Source organism: Tursiops truncatus, chromosome 9 (genome assembly GCF_011762595.2).
Source record: "Tursiops truncatus isolate mTurTru1 chromosome 9, mTurTru1.mat.Y, whole genome shotgun sequence".
NCBI classification, from domain to species: domain Eukaryota; kingdom Metazoa; phylum Chordata; class Mammalia; order Artiodactyla; family Delphinidae; genus Tursiops; species Tursiops truncatus.
In genome coordinates this window covers 50347843-50362192 of record NC_047042.1, presented here as the reverse complement: position 1 = coordinate 50362192, position 14350 = coordinate 50347843, and the positions used below count along the sequence as shown (strand labels likewise).

At 38.7% G+C, this 14350-nt stretch overlaps 1 protein-coding gene and 1 long non-coding RNA gene across 8 annotated transcripts in view; one reads left to right on the top strand and one right to left on the bottom strand.

Annotated features, from left to right (window-relative positions):
• The window catches only part of MTERF1 (mitochondrial transcription termination factor 1), a 603361-nt gene extending 599536 nt beyond the window's left edge, over positions 1-3825 (bottom strand). For 3 of the 7 annotated variants that reach the window (XR_012333983.1, XR_012333984.1, XM_004323464.4), the window contains exons 1-2: positions 3744-3811; positions 3147-3209 (exon numbers count right to left, since the gene is read on the bottom strand). Coding sequence is in view for 3 of the 7 variants with exons in the window: in XM_004323464.4 (XP_004323512.1) it covers positions 3147-3178 (32 nt within the window). In the remaining 4 variants the exon portion in view is untranslated. The other 4 variants (XM_019926951.3, XM_019926957.2, XM_073809737.1 and 1 more) reach the window with 4 other exon arrangements.
• Positions 3826-3941: 116 nt separating this feature from the next.
• Positions 3942-7396, top strand: LOC141279468 (uncharacterized). Its single transcript, XR_012333726.1, has 3 exons — positions 3942-3991; positions 5172-5303; positions 7271-7396. It is a non-coding gene; the product is annotated as an uncharacterized lncRNA (long non-coding RNA).
• The last annotated feature ends 6954 nt before the right edge of the window (positions 7397-14350 follow it).

The following is a 14350-nucleotide window of genomic DNA, read 5'->3' as shown; positions in this document are numbered from 1 at the left end:
ACAACAACACGTAATACTTTTTTAACTGTACTTTCTCCTTTTCAGACTATACAGCTGTGACAAACTTAGTTCTTGATTCCTAATTACTTACAACAGGCTCTTATCACTTAAAAGAGGCATTTCCTTTCTCCTCTCTGCTAATTAAGCATAAAATAGAAAATAGAGATAAATGGTTCCAACTCACCACTAATATCTCTGGGCTTGAGATACTGCTTTCAAGATCCATATAAGAAAAGCTCCTCTGTGTCTGTCCTTTTAATTACTACAATCTAACAAGAAATTGGATTATGCCTACAGGCTGGGAACATTCCTGTAACTCAGATAATCCACCAATCATCAAAGAATTAACAAAAGATTCCAAAACTATAGATTCAAATAACATTCAAACAAAACGCAAAACACTCACAAAGTAAACAGCAAACAGCAAAAGCACATTTTAGATTGCCCTATACTCTGAGTTCATTATTTCTTCATGTCTCCATAATACCACATACTACTCTATAACTACATACTCTTCCAAAAATGCATGAAGATAGGAACTTAAAAATAAGATCCTCCTAACTAAAGAATGAAGGCTTTACCTTGCCCTGCTCAACAACCTGCTCTCTCTTCCAGATGCTCAGGGTGACCTCTACTGGATAATGGGACAGAACACTGACAGCTGTAGATAAAACCAGTGCTTTCCAAAGAGGGGTGAGAGATTATCCAATGGGACGCAGGTAGAAAACAGTAAAACTCCAATTTATATTTGTCTTGGCCTTTTAAAATTTCTACTTTTTACATGTTTCATAATGTAAAAATGTATACAATATAATAGTACTATAAAACATGTATATAACTAATTAGTAAATAAATATACCTATATTGGAGGTACATTTATAAACCTTTTTATTAAGATTGTACATGTTCAAAAATGTCTATGACTACTACTCTAGACTACACTCTACTCTTGAGAAACAGGGCTGAACGAGTCACAGAAAATTCAAAAGAAATTCTACTGATGAAAAACTAAAAGTAAAAATAGATGCCAAATATCTTAACAAAAGAGGAATAAATTAAGGCTTCTCCTGAATCTGTCATAGGGGGATTTTGTCTTTGTGTATAGTTTATTCTCCATGGAAATATCTTTCACACAATTTAATGTCCAAAACCAAACTGAGCATCCTTCCCAGCCCCAAAACCAGCCCTCCTCTAATTAATGAAATCACTATTACTCAGTAATCACTCATGATAAAAAAAATCTGAAAGTAAGCTTTGGTTTTTTTTCTCTTCCTCAACCCGTTATTAAATCATGTAGATTCAGCTTCTTCAGTACCTCTGAAATCCAATCTCTCTACTCTTTGCTATTCTCTCAGACTATAACAGCCACTTAACTTGCTTCTCCAACATCAGTCACTCAAAACTGCCCCCACAGTACACCTGTAAAACAAAGATGTGATCATGTCCCTCATTCCCTGATTCCCTGACCTCTGTAGCTGTCCCCTAGGAGGTAAAATCTTCAGATTGACCTTTCTAGCTATCTCTTCTATTCTACAACCTCACAACAAAGCACCATTGCTCTCAAATCTCAGGTCCTAAACATCCTTGACCATTCTTGTCTCCCAGCCTTTTTTTAAGCTGTTCTGTCTTTCAGAAAGGCCTATCCTCCTACTGTCTATCCACAGTACAAGATCCCATTCAAACAGTATCTTCCCACAAATCTTTAACTTAAGAAATACTTGAAGTTGAAGTGAATCATTTGTTTTATAGTGATTTGTTACTAAGAGTCTAAAACTAAGTGTTCTATTTACATAGGGGAAAAAAGAGCTGAACTGGACTTAGAACTAGTAACAAAAATTTGGTTTTGATTACAATACTATAAATGCAATAAATTGACCCCCCCAAAATGGTATGAACAGTCTTAGCTAAGCCTAAAAACAATGGTAACTAGTATCAACAGCTGGTAAACATATGAAGAAATGGGGGGAATTCTCAAATATTACTGTTGTTAAGGAATTTGGTACCATCCATCATATCTTTCAACCCAGCATTTCTACTTCTTGGAGATTATCCAAAGGAAATACAGGACAAGAATACACATTTGTTATTTAAAAAAAAAAAAAAAATGACCATTATAATATTACTTGCTACAGCAAAAAAGGAACCCAAATGGCCACCAATAGTAGAATGATTAATAAATAGTGGTACATGTATACAATATAATACTACACAGCCTCCTTTTAAAAATGAGGCAGAGGCTTCCCTGATGGCACAGTGGTTGAGAATCTGCCTGCCAATGCAGGGGACAAGGGTTCGAGCCCTGGTCTGGGAAGATCCCACATGCCGCGGAGCAACTAGGTCCGTGAGCCACAACTACTGAGCCTGCGCGTCTGGAGCCTGTGCTCCGCAACGAGAGGCCACGACAGTGAGAGGCCGGCACACCGCGATGAAGAGTGGCCCCCGCTCGCCGCAACTAGAGAAAGCCCTCGCACAGAAACGAAGACCCAACACAGCCAAAAATAAATAAATTAAAAAAACATTTTTTTTAAATGAGGCAGATCTAACACAATAGAAAGATGTCCAAGACATTCTAAGTGGCAACCTGCTTAACAGTACAGTGGCTAGGATAATACCACTTAAATAAAAAGGGGGGAGGGGACATTAATATATACAGAGAGGAAAAAATAGAATAAGTTATTTTTCAGTTTTCAACACAAAAAAGTTAAGCCTGATGAATATCAATTTATTTTACTCCTTTAGCATCCAATCTCCATTCAAAATACTATTACATCTAGCGTGGTGAATAAATATTTAAGCAGCCTAATGCAAGAAGTACCAACTGCCTCAATCTACGAATTTCAGAACTAATTAATATTCCATAACTTATTTCCATCTGTCTCTCAAATTGCCGTTTTTAATTACCAAAGCAACTATTCCAAGAGCTAAAGGCCAAAATTAACAAATACACTGAAAATCTCTGTACCTGTAACTTGTGAGGTCTAAGGAATAAAGGAAGATTTATGAGCCCCTATGCTCCACAATTCCCCGGACAAAGGGGCTTTTAATGGAAATGGGTAATCACTGGTTCCAGGCTTCTACATTCCAGTTAGTCTTCTTTTGACAAAACGAGCTAAGTTTGGAGATATTTACAGCAATGAACTTCTCACCTCATTTGTCTTAAGGAAAGAGAACTTTGCATTCCTCCAGAAAAGCTGAAAAATAGCTGTTTCCTAGAAATGGAAAAATAAAAGGGGCGGGGATAAAATAACGTCAGGACTTGTAATACAGAATAAGGAGCTCAATCTCAGCTAACGCTGCATAATGTTCTCGTGAGATGCATAACCTCTTATATACTAGGCATCTCTCAGAGATACTGAGAAGAAAATGGCCAGTACAAGCCCGAGTATAAGAGGTAAAGGCGGCAGAATCAGAGTATAATTTGTAAAACCAGAACTAAGTGCTTCACACACATTATCTTACTTAACATCCACAACTTAAAAGGTCGGCATCATTCCTAAAATTACAAAATCAGAAAAAGCGCCGAGCTCCCTTACTAGCTTGACTTAGCTCGTTGAAGCAAGGTTCGAACCCAGTTGAGTCTTTAACTCAAAAATTCCACGGGTATTTCCACGGGTTCTTCCATCCCTCTTCCTCCCACAAAGAAACTCTACAAGGGGCTGCACGGGAACGGGACTCCGTTACACATCACAGTCACCCAGACCCGCTTCTAAAAAGAAAACGCACGCCGGCAGCGAGTCACCAACCTCAACTTGGACTATAACTGGGCGCTACAGATACCTTTACTTTCCCTTCTGGGGTCTGGAGAATAACAGAGGAACGGAAGTGGACTGGAATAACTTCCGGCGAGGGGCCGCGCACAGAGGTGACGTCACCCGCCTGGCGCCCCCCCCGCCCCCCCCGGCGGCCACGCGGCCGCCTTCCATAGCCTGACGCTAGGGCCCCGGCAGAGGGCAGCAGGAGACCGCGATGAGCGCGGGGAACCGGTCTTCAGGTCTGATTTTGGAGGGCGGGGCGGGACTTGGAGATTTCCCAAGAAATATATATTTCCCAAGAAGTCTCTGTTATATACGTGAGACTGATAGGATGCAGCCTGATAGGATGATTACGCTTATTAATGTGATTAACATGGCGTGGATGAACACCTCCGCGTTTGGTGCAGGAAAACGCGTGTGAACAGCTCCAGGTTTTCGTTATTGAACTACCTGGTAAATCCTGAAGTGTGGCTGCTAGTCCGAATTCAGTCAGCCTTCAGGACGGGAAGCAATTCTAGTGTTCTTCGATTTAAGTGCTTACAATACAAATTACTTCTGGTTCTTTTGAAATTGTGACGAATTTGTGCTATTTAAATCAAAGTTTTGGGACTTCCCTGGCAGTCCTGTGGTTAAGGCTCTGCGCTCCCAATGCAGGGTACATGGCTTCCATCCCTGGTGGGGGAACTAGGATCCGGCGTGCCCCTGGGCGCGGCCAAAAAATTAAAAAATAATAATAAGTAAATAAAAGTTTCAGTACAAACAATCTCCTCAGCCAGTGCGTTTTTGTCACCTCTGGGGGTGTCGCCGTAAACCTTCGTGGTCCCCTCAGTCCCCAAAAGAAGGCTTATACAGAGATTAATGAAATAATCATCAGGTTGCCACTTATCTTCTGGAGGAAGTGGTAGTTTAGTCCTTGGAAAAACAGAGAGATGGGGAGAGGGTTGATCCTGAATTCTAGTACAAGGAAGAATTTCTTGCATTACCCTCGTCTATGTAGGAGCATAGTGGTAGAATTTTCTTCATCCCATTTCTGCACCTATGAACCAATTAGTGTTTTATCCTCACTCTGTCCCTTAGATGACTCCTAGCTGGTTTGTTGTCGTCACTTTGTTTTGAAATTAACGTTCTATTTTGTTGGTTTATAAGGATAAATATTTACCTTTGAGACTTTACTAATAATCCATCTGTTAAGTGAAACGATTTACTCCAGTTCCTCCAGGTTAAAAAAAATTGTCTGGAAAAATTAGAAATGGTCTCTTTATGTGAGTTTCTAAAATCTATTTCTGCGTGGAAGGAACTCATATATCCCAGTTAATATTTACTATTATATATAAATATATAAATTTATGTATATAAGCATATAAATATATCTACAAACTGCTTTACAATCAGAATGTAAAACAATAAAATCTTTTTTAGGAATCATTAAACTTCAGACTTTAAGAATATGTTTGGGATTATGGAGCCTCAGTCCTCCTTTTACAGATGAGACATTGAAATCCTTAGAGTAGAAGCCAGCAAGAGAATGCACGTCTTATGACTCCTTGACCAGTAAGTTTTCTGTGATTTATACCACATGCTTTGTTGTACTGACATAGATTATCAAAGGTTCTTTCAGACTTACTTAAGCAACCTCACTGTTTATTTGTGATGTCATGTAGGCAAAGGAGATTGGTTCTTTTGAAAATAAGTTCCATATTTCCTATCCCAAATTTTCTGATTACAAATATATTTTAAATACATATTATAAAACAGTGAATAAGAAAACTATAATAATGGTTGGATTAGAACGGTGTATTTTTTTTTTTTTTTTTTTGCGGTATGCGGGCGTCTCACTGCTGTGGCCTCTCGCATTGCGGAGCACAGGCTCCGGATGCGCAGGCTCAGCGGCCATGGCTTACAGGCCCAGCCGCTCCGCGGCATGTGGGATCTTCCCGGACCAGGGCACGAACCCGTGTCCCCTGCATCGGCAGGCGGACTCTCAACCACTGCGCCACCAGGGAAGCCCTAGAATGGTGTATTATTGATTCATTTTTCCATCTTATATTTCTGCAAAGAGGTTTAATCATTAATGATCTGTGAAATGTCATTACCTTAAATAAGACCAAGGACTATTACTTTGTTGTCGTTGGTGGTGTGTTAGATTGGAACGTGTATATACCTTGCCTGTATTTTATTCATTATTCGCTATATCCTGCCTGCCACCACTATTTTCAGGATGGGGGGGATATAGTGGAAAACAAGACAAAGCCCTGGCCTCCTGGGATATTCTTTCCAAGACAGGTCTCACTCAGCCTGAGTATCTGCTCATCTACATGCTTTCCCAAGACCATAGCTGACCCAAGGCCCTACTAAAATGATGTAATTAAGAAAAAGAAAGTGTGGTTAGAAACACTGGGGGGCTGTGTGTGGGAGAAGATCAGTGGCAGGGAGTAAACGATGATGAAGGAACAAAGAGGAAAAGGAATGAGATGAAGTAGTAGCAACATGGTAGAGAATTTTTCCTAGAAGCTGTTCTAAAGTTTTCATCTTTCTGGATTTTTAATAAAGGCTAAAGTAACTCAGTTTTTAAGTCGAATTTATATTGTCATATATCTCTTTTACAATTCTCTTTTTTTTCTGAAACCATGGTGATATTGGATGGTATATGTATTTTTAAATGACCTTACTTGGGGAAAGACAAAGTTGCTAAATTGAATTGGATCTCTCCTTCCCCAACCCCCTTTTTATTTGAAAGTCTATTGCAGGGAAAGGATAGACTCTGGATAGACTCTGGAGCCCTCCTTCCTCAAATTGGACTTAGACACTCAGGGGATGGGCTGAAAGTCAAGTACAAATATAGTATCTGTGCTATATTCACCTCTGCCTTTTTATAACTAAGGTTGTTTCTTTGTTCTTGTTTTTGTTTTTTTACTGTGCCAAAGGTACTTGCCTGACCAGCTCTGCCCAGGAAATGTCCTTAGTTTTTCATGTAAATAGACTTCCAGCAAACCACAAGCCTTTGGTTGACCACTCATGTTTGAATCTCAGAAGACCCAATTAAGGTCAGAAAGGAAGTGGTCCTCCATTCCCCCACCCCCTATTCAATAAAACAACACCCACAGAGTCCTGGACTCAGTGGACAAATGGATCACCCACACCCCGTCAACTTCCTAGACAGAGTGCCAGCTTCCTACAAGTCTCACTTTAGGGCCTTCAGAGGAGCATCAGGTCTCTACCCAGAACTCTCTTCCTCCATTCTCTTGCCTGGCCGTTTGGTTTGCACGAAAACAAATGGAAAAGCTACGAATTGGTTAAGGCTGAGTAAAGCAGTAAAGTTACTCAGATAGTCACAAGTGGTTAATATTCTTTCTGTTTGCAAACAAATAAAAGAGCTAGCTTAATTTCCCCCCTTTTGAGAACAATTGTTTTTAATAACCTTAGATTTATGAAGAGTTTCCTGCTGGCAACTTTCTTTCTCTGAAATGTGCCTAACCAGGATCTAGAAAGACTTCCTGAGTCAGCTTTCCTACTTCCAGGCTCATTACCACAAGGGTCTGTGGCAAGGAACTGGATACTTAGCCTGGCAAATTTGCTGATTCCAGACCTGATATGATCCTGGATTCTCATGGTAGTTAGACTGCCACCATCAGCAGGATAGAGTTGGCTAAGAGAAACGCCATTGTACTTGAGACTCCATTCAGTCTGGTGAGTTTAAGTACCTTTTGGGTTGTTTGATCCTATGTTACCCTGCCTTCCGTTACTATGAAGCAGTTCTTAATTACTGGTAGAAAATGTTATCTTACCGCAGAGCAGGGGAGCAAATATTTACAAGATGGAATACAATCTGCCTTTTCCAAAATTATCTCCCTTCCTGTTTACAGTATATCTTGAAATTCCACCTTTAGAGATTTATTCCTTGGTATTTATAGCATGGTGATTTTAAATCAGAAACATATTTGAAAGGGAAAACAAATTAAGCCAACAGTCAGCAAACTTTTTCTATAAAGGGCCAGATGGTAAATATTTTAGGCTTTGTGGGCCACATACTATCTCTGTTACACAGTCTTTTTTTTCTCTTTCTTTTTTTTACAACTCTTTAAAAATGTAAAAACTGTTCTTAGCTCAAGGGCAGCCTGGCCACTGGCCATAGTCTGCCCACACCTGCATTAAACTATAAAGAGCTACTCACGTATATCTGTAACTAGTTTGTTGACTTAAAGACATCCAAAGAATAGGAATTTTGAGAGAAAGGACTCAAAAGAGAAAAATATTAATAATATTTGAACACATTCATATAACAGTATCTACTAGGTACTAGTCTAATCACTTCACCTATATTAATTGATTTAATTCTATGGTAGAAATAATATTATCTCCATTTTACAGAAGAGGAAACTGAGGTAGAGGCTAAGTAACTTGCCCAAGCTCACACAGCTAGTAAGTGATTGGAAACTAAGTAGTCCAGCACCAGAGTCTATGATCATAATTGCTATGCTGACACTCAGAGAGAAATATTTTAATTCACCATAGAAAATACAAAAATAGAAATATTTTTCTATAGAAATTTAAAAGGGGGGGCAAAAATTCACCCATAATTCCATCACTTAGAAATAATCACTATTCACATTTTATTTATGTCCTTTTGGTTTATATTCTTCCAGAATATTCTTATAGATAAAATTATTTTTCTTATTCAATTCTATGAGGTAGGTATTATAGTTTTGCAGATGAGGAAGTTGAGGCTTAGATAGATTAAGTGACTTTTTCAAGATCATAAAGCTAATATGTGTATGGAACCAGGATTTCAACCCGGGTGGTAGCGTCCAGAACCTGTCCTCCTAACTCCAGGCCTACTATATTCAAGTTTATACTTAACTTGTCACACTTAAAATGTCCTTTTCCATCTCTTTTTTATAAAGAACAGCCACCCATGTTTTCTTTCAGAAAGTTACTGTTTTTCTTGTTTTTCCTTTAAATCCTTGAATTATCTGGATCTTATTTGGGAATGGAAAACATGGTAGAGATTCAGTTGTTTCTTTTTCAAATTGCTAGCCAATTATTCCAACATCATTTAATGAATAATACTTTCTTTGCCTACTGCTTTGAAATGCCACCATTATCATATACTAAACAACAGAGTAATCTTACCATTTTTGAATGACTGCATTCCATTTTGGGAAGACATTTCTTAAGGTTCTGTTGTGATCTAGCTTAAGGGTTGATATGAAGAAAGGAAAGTAGGTTTCAGCCTGGTATGGGAATTTTCCTTTATGGATGATTTTTTTCCCTTGAAAAATAAAGGCCAAGGATTCAGGTGAGCATGTTTTAGCTCAAACTCTTCAGTTTTTATAGAAGTGTGAAAAATGGAAGCTGAGCTTGAAGGAATATCAGTGATTATCTTGTCCAACCCCCTTACTTATAGATAAGGAAACTGAGGCCTAAAATGGTAAAAATGACTTATCTAACAAGTAATGTTGCTAGTTAGTGACTGTATTACACAGAATTCTTTCACTTGTAAGTGACAGAAATACAACTCAAACTAATTCAAGCAAAAAAAGAGGGGATTCTCTTATAACATGGGAATAAGAGGGGCAGAGATTTCCTCAGGCATGACTATATCCAGAAATTAAATTAGGTCCACAGCTCTCTCTCTGCATCTTATCTTCTCTCTGTATGTAGGTATGGTTCTCTCAGTCTCTTCTATGGGGCAAGATACATGGCTGCAAGTATCTCCGAGGTTACATCCTTTTAACTGGTAACTCAAGGGAAAAGAGAGAAATCCTCTTAGTCTTGAACATAAAATCCAAAATAAGGACTCTGACTGGCTTTCTTTGAGTCGTTTGACCACCCAATCATTTCAGGGCAAGAGTAAGCATGGCAGGATGTAATGTGATTGGCAGTCCCAACAGAACCATTTGGAGTAGGGGAGATGCAATTTCTCAAAGGAAAAGAAGGGTTACTATTGCTAGAATTAAGAAAGGGAAATTGGACAGACAAAAACATCTCTGTCCAACTGAGAATCACACCACACCTGGAAGTGATGCTCAGTCAGGTAACTTCATGCTAAAGTCAAGTGTTTTGGTGTGCTGGGTAAAAGGGTTTGGAGAAACAGAGACAGAAGTCAAGAACTAGAAGAGACTCCCACAATTGTATCTGGAAGAGAGGCCATGAGGACATCCATGTCAAGTAGCAGCCTACCAGAGTTATTTTTAGATGATTTTTTGTTATTGTTTTTGTTCATCTTGCTAACCCTTGTTCCCCTTATTATTACTATAATAACCTCTTTTTAAGTAAACAAAACAAAACATCTCTGCCCACTACTATAGTTGTAAAGCCAGAACTGGAATTGAGATCTTTGATCCTCCATTCCAATCCTCTTCTCATTCATCTATTCATTCATTTAACACAGATATGTAGAGTACTCTATCAGGATTGTATTTAGCTGCAAGTAAAGAATCACTAGTCAATGGTGTCTTACATAGCAAAAAGTCCAGAGACAGGAGTTAGTTGTTGGCACTGTTTTCTTTTTTTTTCTTTTCCATACAGTTTCTTATAGGATATTGAATATAGTTCCCTGTGCTATATAATAGGACCTTGTTGTTGGCATTGTTTTCTAATACCACCTAGTCTCAGTTTCCCAAACATGACATTTCACGTCCTTGCCTCTGATCCTTTGCTTGCTCCTCTGCTCTCTATTTCCACTTGTTTGTCACTGTTTTAGTCCAGTAAGGCTGCTATAGCAAATACCATAGACTGGGTGGTTTAAAACAACAAACATTTCTCACAGTCCTGGAGGCTGGGGGTCCAAGATCAAGGTGCCAGCAGATTCAGTATCTGGTGAGGACCCTTCCTGGTAGATGGCTGTCTTTTCCTATGTCTTTACATGGTGGAAAGGAACAAGAGAGCTCTCTGGGGTCTCTTTTATAAGGGCACTAATCCCATTTGTGAGGGCTTTACCGTTATAATCTAATCATCTCCCAAGTTCTACTTTCTTAGCAAATTTCAAATATACAATACAGTATTATTAACTATAGTCTCTGCACTGTACATTCATTCTCATAGATATCTAAAGCTTTCTGCCTGGTATTAAGTGAATAAATCAATGAATAAATGATTGAACTAATTTACTGACTGTGCAACTCAGCTTCCTCATCTGAACCTTATTTCTTTCAGTTGGTCATTTAATATTTATGCATCACCCGGTGGGCACCAGAGAAACAATGAAACTTAAGAAGCACTCCCTGCCTTTAACAAGTCTAATGGAGATATGCACAGTCCAAAAGAAAAATGTTGAACCAGATGATATTAAAGATCCCTTCCTCCCCTAAACTTCTGTGATTCTATTGAGTGGGAGGTTTGCACTCCGTGTACTGAGGTGGTAGATTTATGATCACACAAAGATGCCTCATTCTTCCTCCTATCTTAAGCACTCAAATCAGTGCAAAAAGAATAGATTCTGATAATTTTAAATGACTGCTAACCTTGGCTAGACATTGGGAAGGGGAAATGGGTGCTGCTTGTCAAATAATCACTGAGGAGATAATTTAGGGCTGCCTCTAAGCGAAATAACAAAGAATGGGAAGCCTTACCTTTCTGCCATCCAGCCTTCTCACTGCATTCCTAATTCCTGTATCTGCTAAATAGTTAGCACCCTCATGCTTCCCTCTGAGTCCCTCAAATTTCACTTTGACACTAGGCAAGCCAGCTGTGCATAAAGTGTCCCCTACACCAAAGCTGCCTGTAGAACTTCTCTCTTCACCCTTACCCGTGAGCTGGACACTTGACTTTTTCACCTCTGTATCCCTAATAATCTGCTGTTCTCAATCCTAGCTGCACATTAGCATCACTTAGGGAGCTTTTTAAACATACTGAAGCCCAGCTCTCCACCCCCAGGGATTCTGATTTAATTGGTTTGACGTGACATCCAGACATTGGTCTCATTTTTTGTTTGGTTTAGTTTTGGTTTTGGTTTTTTTAATCCTTAGCAGTTATTCTAATGTATAGCCAGAATTGAGAAGTGCTGTATCTTTGAAACTGGAGTTGCTTAATTTTCACCTACTGATAAAGCCCCACTCTGAATTCTGGGACCAATTCTGTTCCTAGCCAAGGGAAATTCAAAGAGCCTTAGGCTAGCAGCTCAGCAACTCAGAGCTTAATCCCACTGTGGCCTGGACTCCCAATTCCAGTAATTACAGGCTGTTGTTTGTTCCTTGTGATTAAGCCTGTGCCCCAGAGGAACATGGGGAGTAAAAGAAGGGGAAACAGTTGCTGGGCAGGCAAAACTGTAGGTGTTTAATGCCTTCCCACTGCATTCTGTCCCCCATCCCCTGCTCAAACCATTGTAACAAAGTTGACCTGAATAGACAGTGTGTCTTGGTGACAGGCATGGATAGGAAATTGTCTGACCTAACATCACTCAGCCATGCCTATGTCAAGCTGCCAGATTTTTCTCTTTATTTCACTACATACACCTCTGTTAGTGATACTTTTTAATAATCTCTTCCCCAGAGACATCTCATCTTTAATCTCCTTTCCTTCCTTCTCCCCCTTCCTTAACTTGAAACTGGTTATTTCTAGAATCTTCTCCTCTCCCTTGATCCATTTTTACCTCCCCCACCATGAGTGTAATCATGCCTAAGCATAAAACTAGTATCAGTGGTATATGTAAACCAGAAAAAAAGAGAAACGACATAATTTAAAGTAGAATTTTGGTGTAACAGAAGAATAACCTCTAGAGTTCATAAAAGAGCTAATAAAAACTCTTCACAGTTCTCACAAGAGTCTATATTCTTTTTATTCGCCTCTAAAGAAATCTTTTCTTCAGAAACCAGCATTCAACATAAGTTATCTTTAATCAGTTTGTTGTTTTCTGCTTTAATACTTGTTTTACAACAGTTTGGGGTTTTACTATTTTTATAGCACTTCATTTTATAGATTCTTCTCAGAACATTAACACCATCTGTAACATTGTCTTAATTGAAAATTCTACTCTGGTACCAAAGTTTTGGAACCCAACCTATCTGTAAATTGAGGACTGCATGAATATACCTAGCACCATGCTGGACAGTCCCTTAACTAAGTAGTCTGATTTTCCATTGTCACAGGAGACAGTCCTTAAGGTTTGACAAAGGAGAGGAATGAATATGAGGGCAGATTTTAATGACATCTGTTTCTGTTGGTAAGATTGATGACTTCCCAGCCATCGGTGACATAGAGGAAGTTAGTCTCTTCTTCGGCACAGGAGAATTTACTATATATCATTTTCCCAGTACCAAGGAGAGTATCATAACACAGCACTCCTTATACCCAGTTAATTACTATGACAATCTGAAGAAGCAATCCCTATTGTGATGTCTAGAACTATTCTCAGAAAAAATACTTTTAAACTTCAAATATTTATCTAGTTAAAGATAAGTGCTCTAAAATAGGTTCATTTTTCCTTACATTAAATATAAACCTTAGCCTTAATCTCTTCTCTATTTTGATCAGACACTGTGATTCTCTCTGAACATTAGCAAAAGACAAAAAAAAAAGAGAGAGAGAATTCTCAAATATTTTAAAGCACATAAAGCAATTAAATTTTTTCTATTATGTAGTGAATTATATGTTGTGTATTACCCTTGGGAATATCACAATCATGATTTATGATCTGTATGTATTTTTAGTACGTATTCAAATTAGTCATTGTGAATCAGGTATCTTAAGATCACTTAATTAATTACCTGCATTATCTAACCCCTACTTAAATTTCTTCTCTAGACATATTACTCCTACAGACTAAATTATTCATCTCACCAAACTTTATAAGCTGACAAAGCCACTTGCTTTCTAGCTAAAGTACTATTGTGAAAGCAAGTCTCAGCTCAACAAATACTTTCTCTTTTATTAAAAGATAATGGTAAAGAACCATCATGTCTAAAAATACTTACTTGGAGCTTAGAATCTGTCAGACCATATGCTGTACGACTCCAAGATCCAGGAAACAAAGGCATCCTTCTCCAGGGGGTATGTATTACTACATTCTAGAGGCTCGAGTGCCAGTCCGGTTGTATGACTGCACAGTCATTTAAGCAGTTTTTTAAATTTATTTTATTTATTTATTTATTTTGGGCTGCGTTGGATCTTCATTGCTGCACGCGGGCTTTCTCTAGTTGCAGTGAGTGGGGGCTACTCTTTGTTGTGATGTGCAGGATTCTCATGGTGGTGGCTTCTCTTGTTGTAGAGCACGGGCTCTAGGTGCATGGGCTTCAGCAGTTGTGGCATGTGGGCTCTAGAGTGCAGGCTCAGTAGTGGTGGCACACAGGCTTAGTTGCTCCACGGCATGTGGAATCTTCCCAGACCAGGGCTCAAACCCGTGTCCCCTGCATTGGCAGGTGGGTTCTTAACCACTGCGCAACCAGGGAAGTCCCTGAGATTTCTTCTAAGGAAATTACTTTTCTTGTTTCTCACTGACAGTCAATGAAATAACCACAAAATATAGGATATGAGGCCGTCTTCATCTCTGAGCAAGATAGCATTTTATAAAACTTTATAAGATCTTTGTAATTCTTTTTCTAATTGAAATTTTACCATTTTTTTCTGGTAGATGTTATTTAATTGTTTTAAAGTTTAAAACT